Source organism: Phalaenopsis equestris, unplaced genomic scaffold (assembly GCF_001263595.1).
Source record: "Phalaenopsis equestris unplaced genomic scaffold, ASM126359v1 Scaffold000428, whole genome shotgun sequence".
NCBI lineage: Eukaryota > Viridiplantae > Streptophyta > Magnoliopsida > Asparagales > Orchidaceae > Phalaenopsis > Phalaenopsis equestris.
In genome coordinates, this window is record NW_018164869.1 from 2,674,038 (window position 1) to 2,699,476 (window position 25,439).

General features: G+C 36.5%; 1 protein-coding gene across 2 annotated transcripts in view; it reads left to right on the forward strand.

The window, feature by feature from the left end:
- LOC110027568 (protein phosphatase methylesterase 1) overlaps positions 1 to 19,942 on the forward strand; it is a 72,559-nt gene extending 52,617 nt beyond the window's left edge. Inside the window, exon 13 of one of the 2 annotated variants that reach the window (XM_020729058.1) lies at positions 19,606 to 19,942. In XM_020729058.1, the coding sequence (XP_020584717.1) occupies positions 19,606 to 19,788 (183 nt within the window). In that variant the 3' untranslated portion in view covers positions 19,789 to 19,942. The remainder of the gene's footprint in view (positions 1 to 19,605) is intronic. The other variant, XM_020729059.1, reaches the window with a different exon arrangement.
- The last annotated feature ends 5,497 nt before the right edge of the window (positions 19,943 to 25,439 follow it).

Below are 25,439 nucleotides of genomic sequence, written 5' to 3' on the forward strand. Positions count from 1 at the left end.
GGGGGGGGGTGGGGGCATGCAGGTGAGGAGATAAGGAAGGATACATACCACATTGACATGAGTTACAGCTGGAGCACCTTCTTATCGTCGGATACAACCCTAGAAGGGAAAACGAAACGTCAGTGGCTGTTTTGACAGAAATCTCAAGCAAAAAACTAACTCTAGACAACGAAAAGAGCATATTTATAGTAGTAGATAACTAAGGATGGGGAGGCTCCTCCCCTCCCCTTGGGCAAGTAACCTAGCCCAGACCAAGGGCTGGCCTAGTCCATGCCCGCCTTGTTGAGCCGGTCAGCCTTAACTCAGCTGTTTCTGTCTAGGTGAGCCCCCCAAGCCTCCACGTCACAAACATATTTATGTGGATGTTTGCCTACTTATGGGATGGAAGTGTGAGTCCTATCCAAATTGGTCCAACTGGTTTTTCCCTAGTTGGTTTAACGAATTCGTATTCCCTTGAGCTGGCCTATCTTTTTTAGGACTATTTGCTCATTTATTTAGGTTATTATTAAGGTATTTGTCTTATAAATATATTGTTAAAATATTGTCTAGACGCCTTTAATTTGGTTTATGCATTAGAGATTATTTTATCTAGTTTTTTTCCTAGTCGGAGTTCTCAATCATTTGATCTCCCTCGGGTGGTGAACTACCTCAGATGCCCAAGGACCTCCTGCTCTATCGACCTTGCTGCCAACTTGTAGTTTCTTGTTTCCAGCTTGCTATCCACCCGCCAATTCTATCGATTTCTCAGTCACCATCATCATTTCACCCTCTATTCTTATGCTACAACTCTTCCAAACCCTCTTTTGATCTGTCCATACCGTCTAACAACTCTCCATCGATATCATTTGGTATCAGGGCCACCCAAACTCTAAATTTCTTGGAGTTTGTTTTCCCCCTTTTATAAACATAAAATTCACATATCCCATTTCATCTACCCAATCAACAACCTATCCCTTACATCACCCTAACCACCCTCACCCTCTCACCTTTTGACCACCCCGAATTGCCTTCCTATTTTGGGCAAAACCATAATTGGGGGGAAAAGACACCATACTGCCTAGGAGAATCGTGCAAAAGGGTGTCCAAAAGATCAAAATGGAGGATATGCAAAACGAGATTCTTCAACTACAACAAAGGTTTGTCGAATTTGAAAGAAGAAAACCCAAAGATGTCACCCATAGTCATAGTATCGTCAAGTTGTGAGGGGGAAGTTATTCCATTCCACCAACAAGTTTCTAGTGATGAAGAATCTAAGCCCAGTGATTTGGCATTGAATATCAAAGTAGAGTTAATGACTTTGTGGTGAAGATTGACTTGCCAAATTTTGATAGACGCTAGAGCCAAATAAATTCATTTTGTAGCTCCAAGTAGTAGAACAAGTTTTTAGTTTAAGGATATTTTCTAGGACAAGTGAGTCAAATTAAAAATCATCAAATTCAAGAAGAATGTTTCTTTATGGTAAAAGAGTTTGAAGTATATTCGACAATGAGTAGAGAAGATTATGATCATCATACTGCCTAAGATGAAAAAGGAGATAAAGCATAAATATTTTCTTTGACATTATCGGAAGGACATGTTCCTAAAACTCATTAAGTTGCACCAAAGAGGCTTTTTTATGAAGTATATGGCCGAATTGGATAAACTTATGTTGAAATGGGAATTGTTGGAAAGCACAATGGCAAGATCTTAGATAATTGAAGCAATCATTTAATAATGTGGTGCAGTTGCAATATTATTGGTCTCTACTAGATTTATAGACTCTAGTTTTGAAGGTGGAGAAGCAATATTGTTACCAAGGGGCCACCAAACCTTACGGATAAGACTTGACTTTAGGATCAGACAGCAAGAGCACACCCACTGGAGCACTTAAGTTTGTCGCATGCAAGGAGAAATCAGTCTAGGGTCTAGAAAAAATCGAAGCACTAGCACCTTTAAGTTTTTTTTAGCCAATAGTTGTTTCAAATGACATGATTTTGGCATGTGGCTTCAGATTGCTCAAATAAGAGTGTGATCTATTTCATTGAGTTGGGAGTAATGGAATAAATGGATAATGAAATGGGGGACACAAGTGAGTGATGATATGAAGGAGTACCAACTTCTAATCAATGAATGAGAGATAGTTTGTGGTTTGACAAATTCTTCAGTCTGAGCTCAAGAGAAAATAAGTGTGGCTCTATCATATGTTTCGTACTCATTGACATCATAAAAAAGACACGTATGCAATCTTATAATTGAGAGAGAGTTGTGAGAATATGGTATCTACCCAATTGGTGCACAAGTTAATTCTTACAACACAGAAGCACACTCGACCTTATTCCGTGTCTTGGTTGAAAAGAGAATGAGATCATAGTTGAAGAGATATGACTTATAAAGTTATCTATTGATGACAAATTTCAACAGCAAGTGTAGTGTCATGTGTTACTCATGAATTGTTGGGTTGTCCTTAGCAATATATTTGTGGCACACATCATGACAGTTATAGGAATAAATTTATTCACTAAGGATAATAAGTGTATCGTATTTATTCCTTATAACGAGTTCAAGACAGTGAGCATTCATATATAATCTGAGACTATAGTTCCTAGAGCTATTTTTCTGCAAGCCTTGAGCAAAGCATAATTAGGGCTAGCATTCATCAGAAAATTCATTAGCATTCATCAGAAAATTCATTATTGTATATTTTAATGATATCTTGGTGTATAGTCATTCTATAGAGAATCATTTACATTACTTACAGGAGATATTTGAGGTGCTTCTAGAAGCCTAATTGTATGGTCACCCAAATAAATATCATTTCCTAATTATGATATGTTGTACTAGTAGTAGGCATTGAGATGGATCCAGCCAAGATCGAGGCTATAGTGAGTCCCAGTAGCTGATACTTGACATAGTCCAACCCCGACTGAGAGAGTTTCAGGATATTCTGACCGATAGTCTATCTATTGGGTTGTCACCACTAAGGGAGAGCTAGCATGTCTTAAATTTTATTTCAAGGTCTTTTCTTTCAAATCAACTTGGATGTATCCACTCTAATATAAGGATTTGCAGAAGCAGGTTACAGACTTTATCGTTAGAGGTTTAGTCGATGAAAGTACTAGTCCATATATAGTGCCATCTCCGATCATATCAAAGAAGGATGATTTTTTGTGTATATGTGTATTGAAAGAACAACTTTAAACAAAATTACTATCAAGTTTTGATTCCTCGTTTCACAACTGAATGATTTATTGGATTAATTACGTAGAACCATAGTCCTTTCTATGATCAATTTACGTGGTGGTTATAATTAAATCAGGATTAGGCTAAGAGATGAGTGGAAGATGATTTTAAAGACTTGGGACAAATTATACGTAGATAGTCATGCTCTTCGGCTTGCCCAATACTTTGAACACTTTTATGCAACTGATGAATAATATTTTTTGAGCATTCATCAAAAAATTTGTTATTGTATATTTTGATGATATCTTGATATACAATTGTATTGTGGAGGATCACCTTTAATACATACGAGAGATTTTTGAGGTGCTTCGAATAGCGTAATTATATTGTTACCCAAAGAAGTTTCATTTCCTAATTACATAAACATTTTACCTGGATATGTTGTATTAACAGCAGACATTGAAATAGATACAGCCAAGATCAAAGCCATTGTTAACTGGCCCAGTTCACAATTATTTACTTATGTACACCAATTTCATGAACTGATCTTTTTTTATAAGTGATTTATCACAAGTTTCAGCTTTTTAGCAGCACCCTCGATAGAGCTTTACATTTCATTAGAGCAAGCTCGGGCCAATTTTGAGGTGTTGAAGTAGCAAGTTACTTTGGCTTGTATTCTAGCTTTTCCAGATTTTAACCAAGTATTTGAGGTGAAGTGCTATGCTTCCAATGAGGATTGGACCCATATTGAGTCGAGGACATTTCATAACTTTCATTAATGAGAAATGGAATGATTGCAGACGAAGGTATTCAACCTATGAAAATGAGTTCTATATTATTTATAAATAATAACTCATAGCCGTTGGAGTTGTTATTTATTGGCGAACGAGTTTACTCCCTACATTGATTATGAAGCCTTAAAATTATTTAATAACAAAGTCAGTTAAAAAGGTAGACACGTCTCGTGGATGAAATTATTCTCCTTTTCATTTTGCGCTCAAGCGCAAATTTGGGAATTTTGCGGTTTACGATAGTTGGATATGAAATGTTGAATGATCTATATTTCACCGATAAATATTTTTAAGAAATTTAGACATGATGCGGGAAAGGCCTTATGATCATTAGCATAGGTATGTTGGTTATATGTTCTTTCAAAACAGGTCATGTATTCCTAAGAGTTCACTTAGGGAAGCCATCTTACAAGAGTCACAATAGAGCTATGGTAGGACACATAAGCAGGGATGAGACCTTTCCTTAGTGAAAGAGAATTTTTATTGTTCTAAATTGGTACGAGATGTGGAGAGAGACGTTTGACAGTGCGGGATGTCACTTGGCTAAGATATGTGGACAAAATATGGTTTTAAATATGTCGCAACTTGTTTCAAAGTTGTCTTGGGTGGATGTGAACATGAACTTTGTGGTGAGTTGCCCATGGACATAGCCCATCAAGGATTTTGTTATGGTAGTTGTAGACCACTTCATGATGACACATTTTATTTCATGCCACGATACTATGGACATGCCACACATTGTAAACTTGTACTTTAAAGAAATAGTTCTCCTATGTGGTGTACCAAGGACCATCACTTCGGACAGGGATGTAAAATATGTCACGTTTAGAGGATTTTATAGGGTATGTTAGGAACAAAGCTTCAATAGTTTAGAAACGCACTCACATATAGCTGATCAGATAGAGGCGGCGAGCTGTAGCTTACAAAAATGCTTCAGATGTACTGTGGGAAAGAGCATTAAGCAGTGAGATCCGATTCTTCTTTAGGTTGACTTTATCTACAAGCTGTCCAATAGTCAGCTCCTAGATCGCAATCCATTTAAGAATGTCTATGGGAAAAATTCTTTCACTTTATTGGATTTATTGTTGTTATTTCTAGCTATTGAGCTTAGCATGGATGCAAAGGTTAGAGCTAGCGAGATTCAAACCTTATATGAGTGGGTCAAGATAAAATTTGCTAAGCAAAATGTTAAATAAAGAAACAGGCAAATAAGTCCATGAAAGCTCAGGTATTTAAGGGGACTTGGTGTGGATAAATCGAAGGAGAGATTATTTGCAGCTTTTTTAGATCATTTATGAGAGCAGTCTCATTGTGAGAAGAAAAACAAGAAAGATACAAAGGAGAAGCCAATGGGATGAAAACAATCCGTACGAGGGCTCTGCATGGGGAGTTTTCCAATGGAGAAGAAAGGCATTGCGACGAAGTCAAGGAGGGTAAAAAATCCGTACGAGGGCTCAGCATCACATGGTAGATTCAGGGTAAAAATGGTGTTATTTTTTTACTATTACACATATCATATCACACCAAATTTTTTTAGTATTTTGAGAGTTATTGTTGTGTGAGTTTTGTATTTAATATTTATATTATTTGAAAATCAATTGCTATTAAATTCTGAAATAACATGTCAAACATATCAAACGAATTTAACCAGATTTAACCCTAACTGAATCAAAAACTATTTTGAATTTAACGACATCTGAATTTGATAAATTCAGATTTATCGAATTTACTAAATCATATTTTAACCTAAATCGTGGTTGTAACCAAACACCCCCTAAAAGTAAATTATTGTATTTAGGAATGCCTGTGTTGTTCATCGGAGTTGACCGGATTGGGTGCATTCAGGGGATTATGAAGAAGGTCGGTTGCTCATTCCCAGGTTAAAGGTAGTGGGAGGATTTTTTCTATGGTGTTTCTAATCTAAAAATATTATGGTTATTATAGTCTTAATATTAAAAAGGCTACAACTCATAGCACTCAAAAATCTTTTATTCAAACACTCATATCGACTTTAAGAACCGTAACTTTATACCATCATTTCTTATGAAGTTTTACTTTTATGCGAGGAGAAACCCTCTCAAAAATCCCTTAGATTGTGGTGTGTTCATATATAAAAATCAACCAATTAGTTTCATGTTTTCCTTTCTGAACATGACAAAAATGGTCACTGCTTCTGAAAGTTGGATGAATTTTGTGGTTCCCTTGGTGACTATCTTATCCTCAATTAACTAGGTTGTACTTGTCTACCATGATGACAACGATCATGTAATATTTTACCTCAGTGATAGCAATGATGGAGATGTCACATATGATGATAATGAATCATGTTGTTTGCCATCATCTTTAACCGGCGCGGTGAGCTTAGAATTATTAAGGCAGGAGCTAACGGTCGGACGGAGGAAACCTATATATCAATTTCATTTCATCACAACAATAAAATCCAGAACACAAAAGTCATTCTAATTCATAAAATTTATATTTACAATAGATTGTTCATATTTAGACGATTACATTTACATTTATACAAAAAATAAACTAAATTGTAGTACCTATCAACTTTCGTTTCACGGTGCTTATACACTTACTTTCTATGGTTCAAATATAATACAATTTAAATGTAATTAACTTCTTGTTCAATGTTAATCTTTTCTCATATTGCTTCTAGATTTTCTATCATTAGGTTCATAAATTTTTTATTTACGTATAAAAAAAATATAACCATACATATATTTGTTTATGTACGAGCTAATCATATATACATATATAGTAGGAATATTCAATTTAATTTTAATGATACAAAAACATAAAAAAAATTTATCCCACTAAGTGGGGTCGGTTACATGAATCCTTTTTCTCCGCTGCCTCCTATTTAGTGTCATATTTTCATTTAATTCTAATAAAATAAGATCTTTTTTTATACAATTTGCTCAAGTCTTCCTAGGTCTACCTCTATCTTTCTTAACATAAGTCAAATCTAAAATATCTGCTCTTTTAATCGAATTATCAGATGGTCGACATTTAATGTGAACAAACAATCTAAGACGACTCTCTAATTTTCTTTGTCATTGGAGCTACACCAACCCAATCACGCATATATTCATTTCGCATTTTGTTCTAAGTGTAAAGCCACTCATCCACCTAATCATTCTCATTTCGACAACACTTAACTTAGTTTTGTGCTTCTCTTTAAAGGCCAACATTCAGCGTCATAGAGCATTGCATGCCTTACCAACATCTTCTAAAATTCTCCCTTCAGCTTAAGCAGTACTTTTCTAGCACACAATAGGCCCGAAGCATTCCTCCACTTCAGCCAACCAACTTGAATTCTACTAATAACATCCCCATCAATATCACCATCATTTTGAACAATAAACCTAGGATATCTAAAGAGTTCACACCTTTTAATAATTTGATCACCCATAGTTACATTTATGTCACTAGAGCTGCTACAACTAAATTACATTTCATGTATTCAATTTTAGTTCTACTCAAACGAATGACTTGAGACTCCAAGGTAGACCTCCATAATTCAAGTTTTTCCTGAGCTTTTTCTTTCAGTTTATCCACAAAAAGGATATCATCAGCAAAAAACATTACACCAAGGTACATCCTCCTATAAGTGTTTAGTAAGACCATCCATAACTAAAGCAAAAAGATATGGGCTTAAGACCGATCCTTGATGTAAACCAACAAAAATAGGAAAAATCCTCATTCTTTTCGAACACAAGTAACAACTCTTGTATACATATCTTTAATGACTTGAATATAAGTCATATTAACATATTTCTTCTCAAGAATTCTTCAAAGGATATCTCTTGGAGCCTTATGGTTAGCTTTTTCTAAATCAATAAAAATCATATGTAGATTCTCTTTATTATCTCTAAACTTATCCATCAAACCTCTCAATAAATGTATAGCTTCCATAGTAGACCTGCTCGACATAAATCCAAATTAATTATGAGAAATCTTTATGAGAAATCTCCAAATTAATTATGAGAAATCTTTGTAATACGTCTTAACCTATAAAATACTCTTCCTCCTCTCCTCAGACATCTTAATAATTTTTATGTTAAAGCTTTTAAAATTTTCATTTGAGCACCTAACAATAATGACAACTTAATTATAAATAAGTTTTAAATTTAGGGTTCTTTATTTCATTTTAGCATTCATTAATTTTGAAGGAAATCATAAATTTATGAAATTGAACTTTATACCTGAATTTCCTTTCTGACCGGTTTCTTACGAATCTAGCCTTTTCTAAACTTGCCCTAAACAAATATAAATAAAATTTTAATTTATATGTGATGTAAATTTTCTTCCATTTAATCTTAATTAATTACAACTAATAATTTAAATTAAATTAACACTAATTGACTTGACATTTACCTTTTAATTCCTCTGCCTTGCCCTACTGTTTTGAACCAAGCCTTGCCCTACTGTTTTGAACCAAGCCTTGCCCGGTTGAATTCTCCCACACGTAGAGCTCCTGCAAACCCTTCCTCTCTGAGCTCTCAACCGAGCTTCTATAGGCCTCTTAAGCCCTCCTTCCTCTTCTACAGACCGCACGACACACTGTCTCCTTCCTTTTCCAGCTCTCAGGTGAGGTACAAAAGCTCTCCCCTCCTCTTCTTCGCTTGAGTAGGCAGCTCGAACCTTCTAGGTACTCAAACAAGCTTCCCTTTGTTCGTCCTCGTTTCCTTTGATGTTTGCAGCACTTGGCAGAGCTGATCGAGCTATCTTCCCTTCAATTTGATTGGGAAAATGGAAGGAAATGATCGCAGCAAGTGAGTCACTCGTCTCCTCCTCCTTCCTTTTCTTCCTCTCGCATATTTCAATCGAGCTTCCTACAAGCCGCACGGGCTCTTCTTCCTCTTCTGTGGCTTGATTAGGGCGGCACGAATGCCTCAACTGATGCTTATAAGCGATATGCAACTTTGTCCCCCTTTCCTCCTACGCTCACAGAACCGTAAAAATGTCAGTGACGCTAGAGGGAAGCTCGAGTGAGTCGTTTGAGCTCTCCATGTAGCCAATCGAACTTCCTCTACCTCACTCTCTTGATCTCTCAGTCTCCTTGTCTCTCTCGCTCGCTGAGTGTATGAGTTCGAATGAGAGAAATGAAGGAATAGCCGCAATTTGACTCTCCATGAGCGGTGAGCTCCTTGTTTGAACCTTAAAATGTTATTATTATTATTATTATTATTGTTATTTTCTAATTTAAGATAATTACTTTTTATTATTATTCTTATTATTATAATATTCCTTATAAAAATTTCATCCTCAAAATTTAATGCACAAGAATAAAGTTCATATCTTAACTAAAAAGGTGCAAATATCTTTCCCTCCTTTCTGATTTCTTCTCCCATGTGGCATATTTTTCAGTTCCGTGCTTCCATAATATACGAACAAAAAGAATCTCTCTACTCTTGAGCTGCTTCACATCATAATCTATAATTCTTTCAGGCTCATCCACAAATGCCAAGCCAGGTTGAATATTTATAGAATCTGTAGCAAGCTTACTAACCTCATCAACAATATACTTCTGTAGCAAAGAGCTGTGAAACACATTATGCATTTACCCTGTACATGTGTATCGGTAGAGCAAGCGTGTAGGTCACCTTTCAATCTTCTCCACGATTTCATAGGAACCGACTTATTGTGGACTCAACTTCCTAGACTTTTCAAACCGCTTAATAATCTTTATCGGAGTGACCTTAAGAAAAACAAATTCACTTCAAATTCTACAGATCGGTGCTTAGAGCTTCATAATACTTTCTCTGTCTATCTTGGATTGCTCTCAGTCCGTCGCGAATTAATCGGATCTTCTTAGTTGTTTTATCAACTAAATTAGCACCAATTTATTTTCTTTCATTCGTTTCTGCCCAAAAAAGAGGTGTCCTGCATTTTTCGTCCATAATGGCTTCATAAGGAGCCATAACAATACTAGTTTGGAAATTGTTATTGTAGGCAAACTCTGTCAGAGGTATATGCAATTCTTAGTTTCCATCAAAATCAAGAACGCAAAGTCGAAACAAGTCTTCTAATATTTGGATCATTCTCTTTGATTGACCGTCTGTTTGTGGATGAAAGGTCGTGTTGAATGTCAGCTGAGTGCTCAAAGCCTCTTGAACTTTTCTCTACAGTCTGGAAGTGAATCTACCATCTCGATCTGAAAAAATAGACTTTGGGACTCCATGCAGTCGTACAATTTCATCAACATAAATTCTGATCAACTTGTCCACAGTACCTATTTGTCTGATAGGCAAGAAATGTGCAGACTTGGTCAGATGATCAATAATCACTCATACAGCATCATGACCCTGCCTTGATCTCGGTAGTCTCGTCACAATGTTCATAGCAACGTCCTCTCATTTCCACTCTGGTGTAGACAATGGTTGCAACAACCACTAGGCTTCTGCTGCTTAGCCTTAATCATCTGACATGTAGGACACTTTGCCACAAACTCTGCTACACTGCGCTTCAACCCTGGGCACCAGAATAAACCCTTAAGCTTCTAATATAGCTTGTTGCTTCCTGGATGTATGGTATATCTCGAATAATGTGTCTCATGTAAGATTTCTTTGTGTAAAGCATTTACAGTAGGAATACAAACTTTACCCTTGTACTTCAACAGCTTTTCTTCATCGATCTTATATTTCTCCAATTGTCTTGCATTTACTTGTTCAAAAATTTTTCTGAAACATTGCATCATGTGAAAATGTATCTTATATTTTGTCATTCAAAGCTGGTTGAATGAACATCTGATTTAATAGAGCGAAACTTTAATTATTTAGTGTTACTACTGATAACTGCAAACGCTCCATATCTTTAATTAACTCTTCTTGTTGTGTCATTACCCAGTTAGCACTGCCACTTGTCTTCCTCCTTAGCACATCTGTTACAACATTTGTTTTCCCAGGTGATATTGAATATCCATATCATAATCTTTGATTAGCTCAAGTCATCTCCTTTGCCTCAAATTCAGCTCCTTCTATGTGAAAATATACTTCAAACTTTGGTGATCAGTGAATACTTCACACCTGACACCATATAAATAATGCCTCTATATCTTCAAAGCAAACACAACAGTTGCAAGCTTCAAATCATGTGTCCGATAATTCTTCTCATGATTCTTCAATTGTCTAGAGGCATAAGCAATTACGTTCCCATGTTGCTTAAGGACACGCCCAAGTTCCGTTAAAGATGCATTAATACAGATCTGGAAGTCTTCTATTCCTGTGGGGATAGTCAATAGTGGAGTTATCATCAAATACATCTTCAACCTTTGGAAAGCTTCCTCACAGCGATCTGTCCATTCAAATTTCGCCGCCTTCTGAGTCAATCTAAGCAAATGCATTGTAATCTGAGAGAACCCTTCAACAAATCATCTGTAATAATCGGCCAGACCTAAGAAACTCCGAACTTTTGTAACAGTGGTTGGTCCGGGTCAATCAGTTATCGCTTTAACCTTGTTTTGGTCCACCAGGATGCCTTCATTGCTAATGATATTCCCCAAAAATGTTATACTCAACCAGAATTCACACTTTGACCACTTAGCATTTAATTGGTTCTCTTTTAGCATCTGCAGAACAGTGCAAAGATGATCTGAGTGATGAATGTCATCACTGGAATAGATTAATATGTGGTCGATGAAGACTATTATAAATCTATTCAGAAATGGTTGAAAGATTTTGCTCATTAGGTCCATAAAGATTGTAAGTGCATTAGACAACCCAAAAGGCATTACCACAAACTCATGATGCCCTTATCTGGAGTTGAAAGTTGTCTTTGGGATAGCATCTTGTTTAATTTTTAATTGGTGATAGCCTAAGCACAGATCAATCTTGGTAAATATCGAAGTTCCTTTTAACTGATCAATAAGATCATCAATCTTTGGCAGAGGATACTTGATTGTGTGCTTGTTTATTTCTCGGTGATCACTGTATAGCCTTAAGCTCTTATCTTTCTTTTTAACAAAAAGCACTGGAGCTCCTCAAAGGGAAGTGTTTGGCTTGATGAATCCCTTCTTCAGTAAGTCCTAGAACTGGCTCTTCAATTCTTGCAGCTCTTTGATTGTCATTCTATAAGATGCTTTTGTCACTAGTTCTACTCTTGGTATTAAATTGATAGGAAAATCTCTCTCTTCTTGGAGACAAACCTAACAAATCATCTAAAGGCTTGTGGATACTTCTTCACTACTGGTATATCTTCTAACTTCTTTGGTTCACTCGCAATATCAATGACTTGAGCTAAGGAAGCCTTGATATCCTTTTGCTTAACAAATTGTATGTCTTTAAACTAGATATCATCATAAACAGGATTCCTCTATCACTCACAAACTTGAATTCTTCTTCTCCAGTGATGTTGAATTTAATTATCTTTATAGAACAATTGATAGTTGTGAAGTGATTAGATAGCTAATCCACCCCTAGGATCACTTCAAACTCGGTAAGTGGTAGCACTACCAAATGCATCTTGAAGCTTCTATCGCAGATGGTCATATTCACAAAATAGCTTCTATTAGTCATCATGTGAGACCCATTAGGTAGAAAAACTGATAAGGCATCGAGCATTCTGAATGCTTCTAATCCTTCAGAGTTCGCAAACTCCTCAGAGATAAACGAATGAAATGCCCAGGTTTCGAATAAAGTTCAGAGCAATATATTTTCAATAGATATAAAACCTATAAGAAAAGAGAATATAAAAGTCTCGCCATATTTCACAAATTGGCTGAAGTAAATAAATACATGTAATCGCGTCAGGTGAATCCCTTACTTCCTGTCGAGTCAGTGCATATACTCGTGGCTGCACACCTTAAGGAGTTTGACTTGGAGCTGGAGCTGATCCTGATGACCTTGTTGTCCTTTGTCTATCAAAAGTTCTCTGAGTAGGTGGAGCACTAGCCCTGACATCAACCTGAAGTTTTTGTCCTAATGACCATATGTCTGGGCTGATGGCGCCAAAAACAAGTGTTGGTGCCCGACAAGCACTCTCTTCTATGTGTCCTTCCACACTTGGCACATGTTATTTATTGTTGTTGTTGTCAGTGCCACTATCAGTACCACTACTGCTGGGTCGAGGCTTCTTCATGCTACACTGTCCAGACTGGACAGACTGGGTGGTCTGTCCCAATCTAGACCTATCATCTCCTTTCCTCTTCTAGAAATCTACATGCCTTTACGTAGCCAGTAAATCAATCCCTATCATTCTCGCTCTTTCCACAAGAACTGAGTAATCCTCAATGCCAAGAGGGGTTAAAGGTCGTCGAATGACATCCTTCAATCCAGAGAGAAATCAGTGACAGTTCTTCAGCATTTGGGATCAACTGAGGCGCATACCTAGACAACATCTTGAATTCACCCTCATTCTGCATAAAGGATCGGTCGCCCTGCACCTGTCTGATGAACCGATCATGTATCTGCCTTCTGATTAAAAGAGAAATGAACCGGTCACAAAAAGTCTTCACAAAGTTTTCCCACCGTATCTGACCGCTGGGTTGTCCGCCAAACTTCACCTGAAGCTAGCCCTGCTACTACCTTTCGGCTTCCCCTTCGAAAGTAAAAGCAGCTAATGTGACCTTTCTCTCCTGAGGACATCACAAACTATCAATGATTTTCTCTACCCTCAACAACCAGTTCTCCTCAGCTGGCCCTCCTGCTCCTGAGAATAGTTATGGTCGCATGTTTTGAACCAGCTTCAAATATGTCCATTTGTGTTGTTCCACTTCCACTTGCATGGGTCTGAGAACCCTGAATATCGTGTCACTGCGGCCATCATCTGAGTAAACGCCTCCATAGAGACGCTAGCACCATTGGATGAAGGATCAATACGTGTTGGAGGCACCTGATTCATCCCTAGCTTATCTATCATTCTCATCTGTATCATCCAGATCGGAATCAATTGCCCTGAGATAACAAAATGTTATATTACTAACATAAACATTTAAACACTTTTTAATTATCATAGTTATTCTTACTGTTTTTTCTAATGGCTCTTTTATGATCACTTTCTTACTACCCTTAACTGCTCTGATACTACTCTTGTCATGACCCGGTCCTGTGAGCTTGGAATTATCAAGGTGGGAACTGACGGTCGAATGGAGAATATCTATATAACCGTTTTATTTCATTACAAAAATAAAATCCATAACATGAATAATTCCAATTCATAAAATTTATATTTACAATATATTGTTCATATTTAAATTTTTACATTTAAACTTATACATACAAACTATAAACTAAACAGTAATACCTATTAGCTTGTACTTCACAACGCCTGTACGCATACTCTTTCGGGTTCATCTAATCTACAGTTGGTTTTCCTATAAAAATATTAGCAACTATGATTTGAATTAAAACTACTCAGCGGGTAAATGTTTCTAAATTATAATAATTCTCATTTTAAATTTTTTTGTAAAAGTGCGGTAGCAGTAAAAACTGTGCAGTAAAAGAGAGTAGTACAATAACAACAAAACCTTTATCCCACTAAGTGGGGTCGGCTACATGAATCATTTTTCTCCATTGCTTCCTATTTAGTGTCATATTTTCTTGTAATTCTAATAAATTAAGATCATATTTTATACAATATGGCAAAGTCTTTCTAGGTCTACCTCTGCCTTTTTTAACATAAGTCGAATCTAAAACATCAACTCTTCGAATCGAATCTTCAGATGGTCGACATTTAATGTGACCAAACCATCTAAGACGACTCTCTCTAATTTTTTCCAAACCATCACTGGAGCTACACCAACCCTATCACAGATATATTCATTTCGCGTTTTGTCTCTAAGTGTAAAGCCACTCATCCACCAAATCATTCTCATCTAGGCAACACTTAAGGCAACACTTAACTTAGTTTCTTAACTTAGTTTTATGCTTCTCTTTTAAACGCCAACATTCAGCGCCATTGAGCATTACAGGTCTCACCACCATCTTATAAAATTTTGTTTTTAGTCTAAGTGGTACTTTTCTATCACAAAATAGGCTTGAAACATTCCTCCACTTCAACCAACCAACTTGAATTCTACTAATCACATTTCCATCAATATCACCATCACTTTGAACAATATACCCGAGATATCTAAAGCGTTCACACCTTTTAATAGTTTGATCACCCATAGTTACATTTCTGTTACTAGAGCTACTGTTATTAAAATTACATTTCATGTATTCAGTTTTAGTTCTACTCAAATGAAGACCTTTAGACTCCAAGGTAGACCTCCATAATTCAATTTTTTTCTGAGCATTTTCTCTCGTCATATCCACGAAAATGATATCATTAGCAAAAAACATACACCATGATACATCCTCCTGTAAGTTTCTAGTAAGACCGTCCATAACTAAAGCAAAAGGATATGGGCTTAAAGCTGATCTCTGATGTAAACAAACAGAAATAGGAAAATATTTGGTCAATCCTCCCTCAATTTGAACACAAATAACAGCTCTTGTATACATATCTTTAATGACTTGAATATATGTCATATCAACACCTTTCTTCTCAAGAACTCTCCAAAGGATATCTCTTGGAACTTTATCATAATCTTTTTCTAAATCAAGAAAAATCATTTGTAGATCCTCCTTATTATCTCTGAACTTGTCCATCAAACCTCTCAATAAATGTATAACTTTCATAATAGACTGACTAACATAATTGATTATGAGAAATTTTTATAATATGTCTTAACCTATGTTCAGTTACCCTCTCCGTTACCCTCTCCTCTCCCATAATTTTAAAGTATGAAACATCAACTTAATTTCTCTATAATTTGCACATTCTTATGCATCCCCTTTATTCTTACAAATTGGTACCAAAACACTCTTCCTCCACTCCTCATACATCTTTTTAGTATTTAAAATAATACTAAAGAGTTTAATAAGCCAAGAAACTCCCAAATCTCCTAATTTCCACACTTCAATTGGGATTTCATTATGTCCTACAGACTTTTCACCATTGATTTTCTTTAAACCTCAACTTTTTTTTACTAAGGCGACGGTAAAAATAAAACATATTATTATTATTAATGATATTAAGATCACTAAGATTTTTTCGAAGCTTCTTTAAAATGTATATCAAAATAACTCACCCACCTATTTTGAATATCTTTTTTCTAAGAAAAACACTTCTTAATTTTCATCTTTAATACACTTAAATTAAATCTTTACTTTTCTTTTCTTTTTGTTGGGCTAGTTTATACATATGTTTTTCATCTCTTTAGTATCCAATATATTATAAAGATCAATAAAAACATAATTTTTAGCGTCACAGATTATTTTCTTAGACTCCCTACGGACCGTTTGATATTTTCTCAGTACTCTAAGCTTTCACATTTAAACCAATTTTTATGACATAATTTCTTATATTTTATCTTTTCTTGCATATTATTATTTCACAAACTATTTTTATTTATAGAAACTTTTTTTTTTGATTCTCCAAGTATAACTTTACCACTTGTTTAATATTGTTTGTTCCTTTATCCCACATAGAATTATCTTCATCATGGATATCCCAAATTTTGAAATTTTAAAATACTAAATTTTACTCATAAAAATAATTTATTTGTATTTTAGGTACCTCGTCTAATTCTACAACGATGATGCCTAGTATTCTTTATTTTACAACTTTTCATCTTAAAATTTAGAACTAATAATCGATGTTGAGTATTTAATTCCTCACTTGGAATGATCTTACAATCTTTACATTCTCGACGATCTCTTCTCATAAGAAAATGATCAATTTGTGTTTTATTAGATCCATTCTTATGAGTATATGTTCATCTCTTATGTTCATCTCTTCTCTTGAATAAAGTATTAGCAATAACAAAATCATACCCTAAAGAAAAATCTAATATCCAAAATCGTAGCCACCATGAATATATCTAAAATCTTCTATCACTCTACCGACACATTCATTTAAATCTCCTCCAATAAAAATTATTTCTTCAAGAGGTATCATTTTTATCAAGTCTTCTAAGTCATTCCAGAATTTATCTTTAGAACCTATTTCTAAACCTACTTGAGAAGCATAAACACTTATAATATTAAAAATCTTAGTATCAACAATAATCTTAAGGGTTATAATTCTAGCTCCAATTATATTAATTTTACAACATTATCTTTCAAACTCTTATATATAAATACACCTACACTATTTCTAGTGTGACTCTTACCTAAATACCAAAGTTTAAAACCTAAGTTATCAATCTCTTTAGTTTTTTTTTAACCCATTTAATTTATTGAACACATAAGATATCTATCTTTCTATTAATCATAATATCAACTAATTCTATTAATTTACCAGTTCCAAGATCTTATCCTAATATTAGTTTCATGGACTAATTGTTTTACCTGCATACGTCCGTAATGTGAGAACCCTTGCTTATTTGACATTACATATGGGCGCTGGTGTAGCGGCCCTTGCACACTTTTCACTGTATTCAAACCATACAGCGCATCGCTTACAGGGGACGCCCTAGCACTTACACAATGATCAAAAGGATTCATGTCATGATTTTTTCGACATGTTTTACGTTGGTTGCCGACTACTTGATGTAACTCTCCACTTTTCACATCCGGACTTGGAACTAGCAATGGCAGTGTTAAATATCTTATGTATTCAAGAAACTAAATTTCATTTCATTTGTTTTATTTAGGTTACACTTTTTATAATTAAGAGTCACTGTTTAAACTTATACTTTATAAAAATATATGTTTTATCTTTTCCAACCCACCATAAAGGTGTGCAACCTTTTTCATTTTCATTTCTATTTCGTGCACGAGTACAGTGGATTCCTCTGCTAGTATCATCCAGGGGTGTCTCTCATATACATGCATATATCATATTTTAACCATTTTTATCTTGCATTTAACATTTAAAAGAAAACATGAATTTTAACATTTTAAAAATGAAAACTGGGAAACAGTAAAAAAATGCATAAATAAATAGAACTATTGTAAAATAAAAACATATTACCCACCTCAACACTGTCGTCATCGATGTTTTTCCTCAGGTCAATCTAGTTCTTAGGTGCACCTATAATAAGAATTTAAATGTAATTAACTTCTTGTTCAGTGCAAATCTTCTCTTCTATTGCTTCTAGAATCTCTATCATTAGGTTCATAAGTTCTTTATTTAATAAAAAAAGTATTACATATCTATGTGTATATCTATGAGCTAACCATACATATATACATATATGTGTAGGAATATCCAATTTAATTTTTATGTTAAAGTTTTAAAAATTTTCATTTGGGCACCTGACATTAATAGTAGCTTAATTATAAATAAGTTTTAAATTTAGGGTTCTTTATTCATTTTAACATTCATTAATTACGAAGGAAATAATAAATTTTTGAAACACAACTTTATACCTAAATTTTCTTTCTGATGGGTTTTCTTACGAATCTAACCTTCTCCAAACTTGCCCTAAACAAATATGAACAAGATTTTAATTTATTTGTAATGTAAACTTTCAGACATATAATCGTAATCAATTATAATTAATAATTTAAATTAAATTAACACTAATTAACTTAATATTTACCTTTTTATTCCTTTGTCTTGCCCTATTGTTTTGAAACAAGCCTCGCTCAATTAAACTCTCTCGCGCGCAGAGCTCCCGTGAGCCCTTTCTTCCTCTCCAAGCTCTCGGTCCTCTTCTGCAGATCGCACGACAAAGCGAACCCGCCGCCTTCTGTCACTTCTAGCTCTCGGGTGAGGCACAGAAGCTTTCCCCTCTTCTTCTTCGCTTGAGTAGGCTGCTCAAGCCTTCTAGGTACTCAAACGTGCTTCCCCTTCTTCTCCCTTCTTTCCTTTGATGCTTGTGGCACTCGGTAGAGCCGCTCGAGTTATCTTCTCTTCCATTCGATGGTGAAAATGGAAGGAAATGATCATAATAGGTGAGTCGTTGGTCTCCTTTTCTTTCCTTTCCTTCCTCTCGCAACTCTCAATCGAGCTTCCTACAAGTCGCACGGGCTCTCCTTCCTTTTCTGCGGCTCAGTTAGGGCACGAATGCCTCAACTGATGCGTATGAGCGGTTTGGAACTTCGTCCCTCTTTCCTCCTACGCTCGTAGGACCGCAGAAATGTCAATGTCACAAAAGGGAAGCTCGGGTGAGTCGGGTGAGTCGTTCGAGCCCTCCAGATAGCCAATCGAACTTCCTCTACCTCATTCTCTCGTTCTCTTGCGCTCCGTCTCTCTTGCTTGCTGAGTGTGTGAGTTTGAATGAGGGAAATGAAGGGATAGCCACAATTTGTCTGCAACAAATAACAATTTGACTCCAGATAGCAAATCGAACTTCCAGCGACTGCAACAAGCAACATCTAGCATACACAGACATTACATTACCCATAAATTCTATTATTCAATGTAGCTTCAGTTGTTGCATGTTCTTGTTATATAAGGATAATGAACTTTTAAAGTTTGCAAAATGTCACGACTTGTCCCTTTCGCATGTTTTCGGTGTGCAATCTCTCCTCTCACTCAAAAACACACCTCTTTAGACTCCCTCATTTCATTGTTTGGTTTCCAATCAGGTATTATTTCTTACTTGACTTCTTTCATTGATACTTTGATTGACAACATATGTTCCTGTGCTGAACTAATAAGCTATCTGGCTATATTGTGCTTTAATGTAACAGCGAAATGATGGTGATTGTAGTTTTGCAGATTCCAGGCTTGCTTCGGCCGTCTCAAACTTAGAAGAACCAGCTTACAATTTCTAATATGTATTAGAGACATCCAAACAAAGGAGGAGTTTCAGAAGTTTGGTAAATCCATTTTGCAAGCTTTTTGTTTCTTTGCCAACCAACTGCACTTATTCTGGCAAGTGCTACGAGCTTGACAGTCTTCAAACTCTTGTTGTCTTGCTGATATTGTGAGCTTTTGTTCATTTGTTCTGGAGTGCTTCCACATTAGTGAATAAGGAATGGATAAGGATGTCTGTTATATCTATATATTTTTAATTTGATGTAATAATATAAATTATTTCATTGAAATTTTAAGTGTATTTTTTTAATGAAATTTGTTTTTGACATGTTAAAGTGAGGGTTGTAAATAATATTTCCTAGAAATGTGAGTTTGATACTAAAATAGCTATACTTCTGTATTTAGGGAGTTAGGCTGGGTTTCTTCGTATTTCTAAAAGGTTTATAGATATGGATATGGATATTAAAATATACTCAATGAATTATGCTTATAATGTTGCTAAAAGTTTATATAGGTAAATTTGATTTAATGTTAAAATATCTTGTTTCTCACTCTAAAATTCATTCAAATTATTTTTATTAATTTGATCATATTTTTCTGATGAAATTGATGTGTAAAATTGTATAGGAATTATGAATACATTGGGTTTTATAAAAACAAATAATTAAATTAATCGAACTTATATTAATCATTTAATTGAAATTAATTAATATTTGTGTTGCGTGCTGAAAAATTCACGGCGGTGAAGCGCTAATTTAAAATTTGAGCATTGATTGAAATCTAACAAAGATGATAAAGAAAAATGGGAGAAGAAGCTGGAAAAATCCGAACTGAGAAAAAAATCAAAGGATTTAATTTCGTTAAAATAATTCACTATAAATTTGCAAGTATAATAATAATTTTTTTATGCCACAATCGAGGAAGGGTTGTATGGGTTTTTCAAGTACAATGTCAATATGCATGAATTTGTTGTGCAGCACCCACATGCAGTTATTGGAAGTTATCACTTTGTGTTTGATATATAGTATTTGTGGTACGTTATTTCAAAGTATTTAGAATATTGTGACACTTGTATGTACTTAATAGAGTATTCTATTTCTCTGCAATGTGTGTCGTTATTTTGTAGAATATTTCATTACTCTGCAATGTATGTTGTTATTCTACAAGATACTTCATTATTCAGTAATGTATATTGTTCCTTTACATGGTATTTCGTTACTCTGTAAAGTTTGCTAGCGGCAGTGAGCAGGGAGCCACTGACGGAGGTCGACAACAGTCGGCTGGCGAAGGGGGAGCGACAACTGGTCGACGAACGGCGATCAGCGATTACGAAGGTTTGGAGTTATCATCGTGTCTTCAGTTCATAAGAGCACTAAAATTTGGCTCATTCTTCACCTTCATCCTCCTCCCCAAGTGAAGAAATGGGTCTATTTATAGGCTCTCGACGATGAGCATTTAAGTCTTTTGGTGAAGAACAACTACAATCATCTTATCGAACGATCCACGATTCTTCTTGATTATAGGAGCTTTTTGGTAATCTAAGGGCCTTAATGATCTCAAGACAGATGATTTTGGACCAGTTGGATTTCTCTCGTCAAGATGCTTGATTTGATTATAGACACATCAAATTTGGACTCATATTGATTTGACTCTCCAAATAACCAACCAAATTTGATTGCTTTCATTTGACTCCCTCAAATAACAAATCAAAGCCTTCAAAAGTAGTTTAATAGTTTGATTTAGGCTTAATTTGACTTGAATTGAAAGAAACTTAGTATCGTTGAATTCTTCTCATCTACTTGGTCAGTTTGACTATAAGTTTGTTGAAATCGGTGTGTGTGTTGGATGAATTTTAATTTAAATCAAAATATTTCTTTCTCAAAAAATGCATCAATGTAAGTGTCAAATGCTTCGTGATTTGTGTCATGATAAATTTAGGTGAAAATGTGTCAGTTGCCCCTTATTTGTGGGTGATGTTGTCGATCTCTTTTGAGATGTAATGTTCAGAAATTCATACTTTGTGGTGTTTCGCGTACTTCGTTGAGTTTAGAATAGGTTGTTGTTGTCACAAGTATTGGCGGCAGAGAAGCTATTGTCTGAAGACGTTGTGGTGGTTGGACAGTCAACTTCCACAGTAATAGCGATCATTGTAAAATAGTAAGTGTTTGGAAAAAATAATAATGTATACATGAGCCTATATGTGTGTTCCTGCAAGAAAAAGAGAACAGTTACATATCAAGAATGCATGAAGGTCCAAAAACAAGTGGATGCAATCAAGGGTGCAATGGTGAGCGTGAAAAATGAGTCGACGTGCAGGCTGGGGCGATCAGGCTTATGTACATGCGGACATGCGATTGTGTCGCGTGATAGTCTTGGTTGGTCTTGAGTTGGGTTGTGCGGTAAACGCTGTGGGAGTGGGCCAGTAGCCTGGTAGGGTAGGGCTAGAATGTGGTGAAAGGTAGTTGAGTGGGTTGCCGATCAGATCTGGTCGGTTCAAGCCGATCATGGCAATGTGGGAGCAGATCGGTGTCATGTGGTGTGGGAGCTAACTCGGGCGATGTGTGGTGTGGGAGTGGACACTATCGAGAATCGTGGGCCACGGAGTGGGTCGGTTTTAGAGGATCCGCTGAACTAGGTAACAGAACAGTGTGTGTGTCTGAACGCACGTATGCATGTGTGCTCAAGCATGCACGAGTGTGCACTCTTGCCTCTTGAGCTGACTCAGGGTGATTTTTTTCAGGTTTATTGGTTCTATGCCAAAATTCTTGCATTTGTCCCAATTTATTGGTTCTATGCTAGGTTCCCGAATAGGAAGGATAAAAGGATTCCGCACCATAATTAATGATGCCTTTAATACCGACTCGCCATGGTCATGTGATGAGGAGCGGCACTAAAATTGTCGGTCGTCGTTTTTCAACACTCGGGGAACTCGACCCAACCAAGGGCATCATGGAAGGCTGCCGAAGAATATGTAGGACACATGTACATTGAATAAAAATAAATAATAAAAAAATAAAATAAGATAAGAATAAAATGATGATAAAATAATAATATGTACACAAGTGCATCCTAGAGGTCAGTTACGGTGGGTCGGTTGGGTACTTGCTCCACCTCTGAATCGCAATCTCATACCTTGAAAGTCGAAAAGCTCAGTTCTCCGAAGATGGTTATCTGCTCACTGGCAACAAAATCCACGAAGGTGTGTCAAGAAAATCATCCCTGGAATAAGCCCCCAAGGGTGGCCATGGCATGTAACAACAAGATCCGCACTTAGCAAAAGGAACAAACCCAGCCGAAGTGAAGGCCCAATCCACTCAACGGGGTGAGGGTTCATGATAACTTAGGCCTATTACAAGCCAATTATTCTGCATATTTTAACTGATTTTTATGTGAAATGATTGTGAGTATGATTTGGGCCCCAATCAACGACTAAATTGAATAAATCCTTAAAATATTAAAGAACGACTGGTGAGGGCATGATATCTGAAGTTCGGGGTTTAGCTTTGAAGGTGATCAAGACACATACTAGCGACAAGATATGTGATAGGTCATAAAGGTCGCCTAAAATACGAGTCTTTCCGGAGGTGAAAACCTAACCAAAAGGGATTTACGAAACATCTTGGGCGGTCGATTTATAAGGTAGATTGACTCACAAGATAAGCACATGATCAATCGAATCACAACCAATCCGAACAAGCCAAGAACTGGTAAAAATTTCTCATGTATCCAAAAAAAATTACAAATGTCTTTCCTTTGATTCTTAAAAAAATAATAATAGATAATAAAAAATAGAAAAAATTCTTCATATAGCAGGACCCTAGAGGCTGGCCAATCCTTTTTCACTGCTTGAGTCGTCCTACTCTTCTGCGACTTCTTCCGACTTGTTTGCAAGTAGAGTGGAGAACTCTTCTGGGTCAGAGAATTTGGGGTCAACTAGACTGTGGTTGACGAATCGTTGGATGACATAATCCACCTCAAGCCTAAGTTCGTCTGCCAGGTCATTCTCATACTCCTCCTTGGAAACCAAAAAGGCAATCTTCTCCTTTAGCTCAGCATTCTCCTTCTCCAAGGCCGCTACAGTGTCGATGGATTCTTGATTAACCTACTTGGAATTGTCAAATTTGAGCTTCATAAGGTCTCGATCATCGTTAACTCTTTTGACATCCATCTTATTGAAGCATCCTTTTTTTGAGTCTCATGTAGCGCTTCTTCCAACTCAATCACGACTAGCTCTATAAAATGGACACTCTGCGCCACCACCAACTGCCACATATCCACACTTTGGAGGAGTTCCCGCCAGCATAAGCCTCCCATAGTATGAACAAGCTTCTCGGACCACAACACGTTCAGCAAAGCAGAGGCATACTTATGTTCTCATTCATCTACAAGTACCAGTCTAAAGACTGATCCAGTAAACCAAACCGCTTGTCGGACATAAGCCAAGTCCTGTTGGCACCCCTGTGCATGAGGTCCCACTCAAAGGCCTCCTCCTTCCTCTTTAAACAAGGGAGAGATGGGATGTTTATATCCCTCAGCAGCTCCTTCCCTCACCGATGGACCTTTTTTTCTTCATGGGAAGGCGAGGCCTCATCGTTTGAAGATGAAGTATACTCTCTCAATGAAGAACTGGGTGAGGCAACAGGAGAGCCCTGCCTAGCTTTAGGTCTTTTGGACAAGGCAACAAAGGAAGGATCCCCAACCCGCAAATTCGATAGAATAGCCACAATCAACAACATGTCGGTTTTTGAGGAAGAGGGAGTTGTGGTCTCGGTTTCATCTAGAACACCTTCGGAAAAGTTGTTCTCCTGTCACCTTACCCCGCATCAACAAATGAGAAGCATATTTTTTAGGAATTGTGGTAACCTTGTTGGTCACTGTATCTTGAATAACAATGGTGGTTTCAGCCAAGGAGGTAAGATATCTTGAGGCCAGACTATAAGGAAGAAGGGCCTCATTTTCTACAGAATTACCTGGCCCTGCAAGACACTGCTGGTTTTGGTGCTTAGCAGCTCACTTCTCCTTCGCCTCCTTGGCCCTAATCACCTCATAAATATCTGAGAGGCACCTTTGTTCCTCAGTCATATTGCCCCTTAGCAGGCGGGGAACCGTCGCCTTGACGATGTACTGTGGGACTGAGAGATGACGACCAGTCAACATTTCCTTATTGACATCCCTACTCAATGGAAGAAACTTTGGTCTGTCCATAACTTGCTCCAATGGTTTAGTTCAGATCCCCCAGTCACCAAAGCAAGAACCGGCCAGAAACTTCTTCTTCCAATCCTCTATCTTATTCTCCACTCCCAGCATGTGAAGTTCCTTGCCCGCTAAGAACATGGAGAAGCCCTCCTTATCATCCTTGAATGAGAAACAGTGCTTAAACAATTTGATCGACCATGAAATATGCTCTCGACAATAATAGAGGATGAAGGTCATTATTACATCTATGGAGTTCAACAACACTTGCGTCGGAATGACCTTGTACCCAAGTCATCAGTCGCTCGCACCTACTCAGGCATCCTTCGACGTGCCGGTGCCGTAATAAAGAACATACTTCCTCTGCAACTCTCTCACGTTGGCATCCATCAAGAACAAAGGGTCGACACTCTTGACAGAGAAAAAAAAAGGTGGAAGGGTATTTGGGAACCTTCTCAGAGAGTCAAAGGCGGCCAGAAGACGAAAGGAGAAGAAAGAACAAATGCACTGAAAGAAACGAGAATGTATATGTAAAAGGAATGATCCTTGCCCTATTTATAGGGCAGACACGTAAAATGCAACATCACATAATGA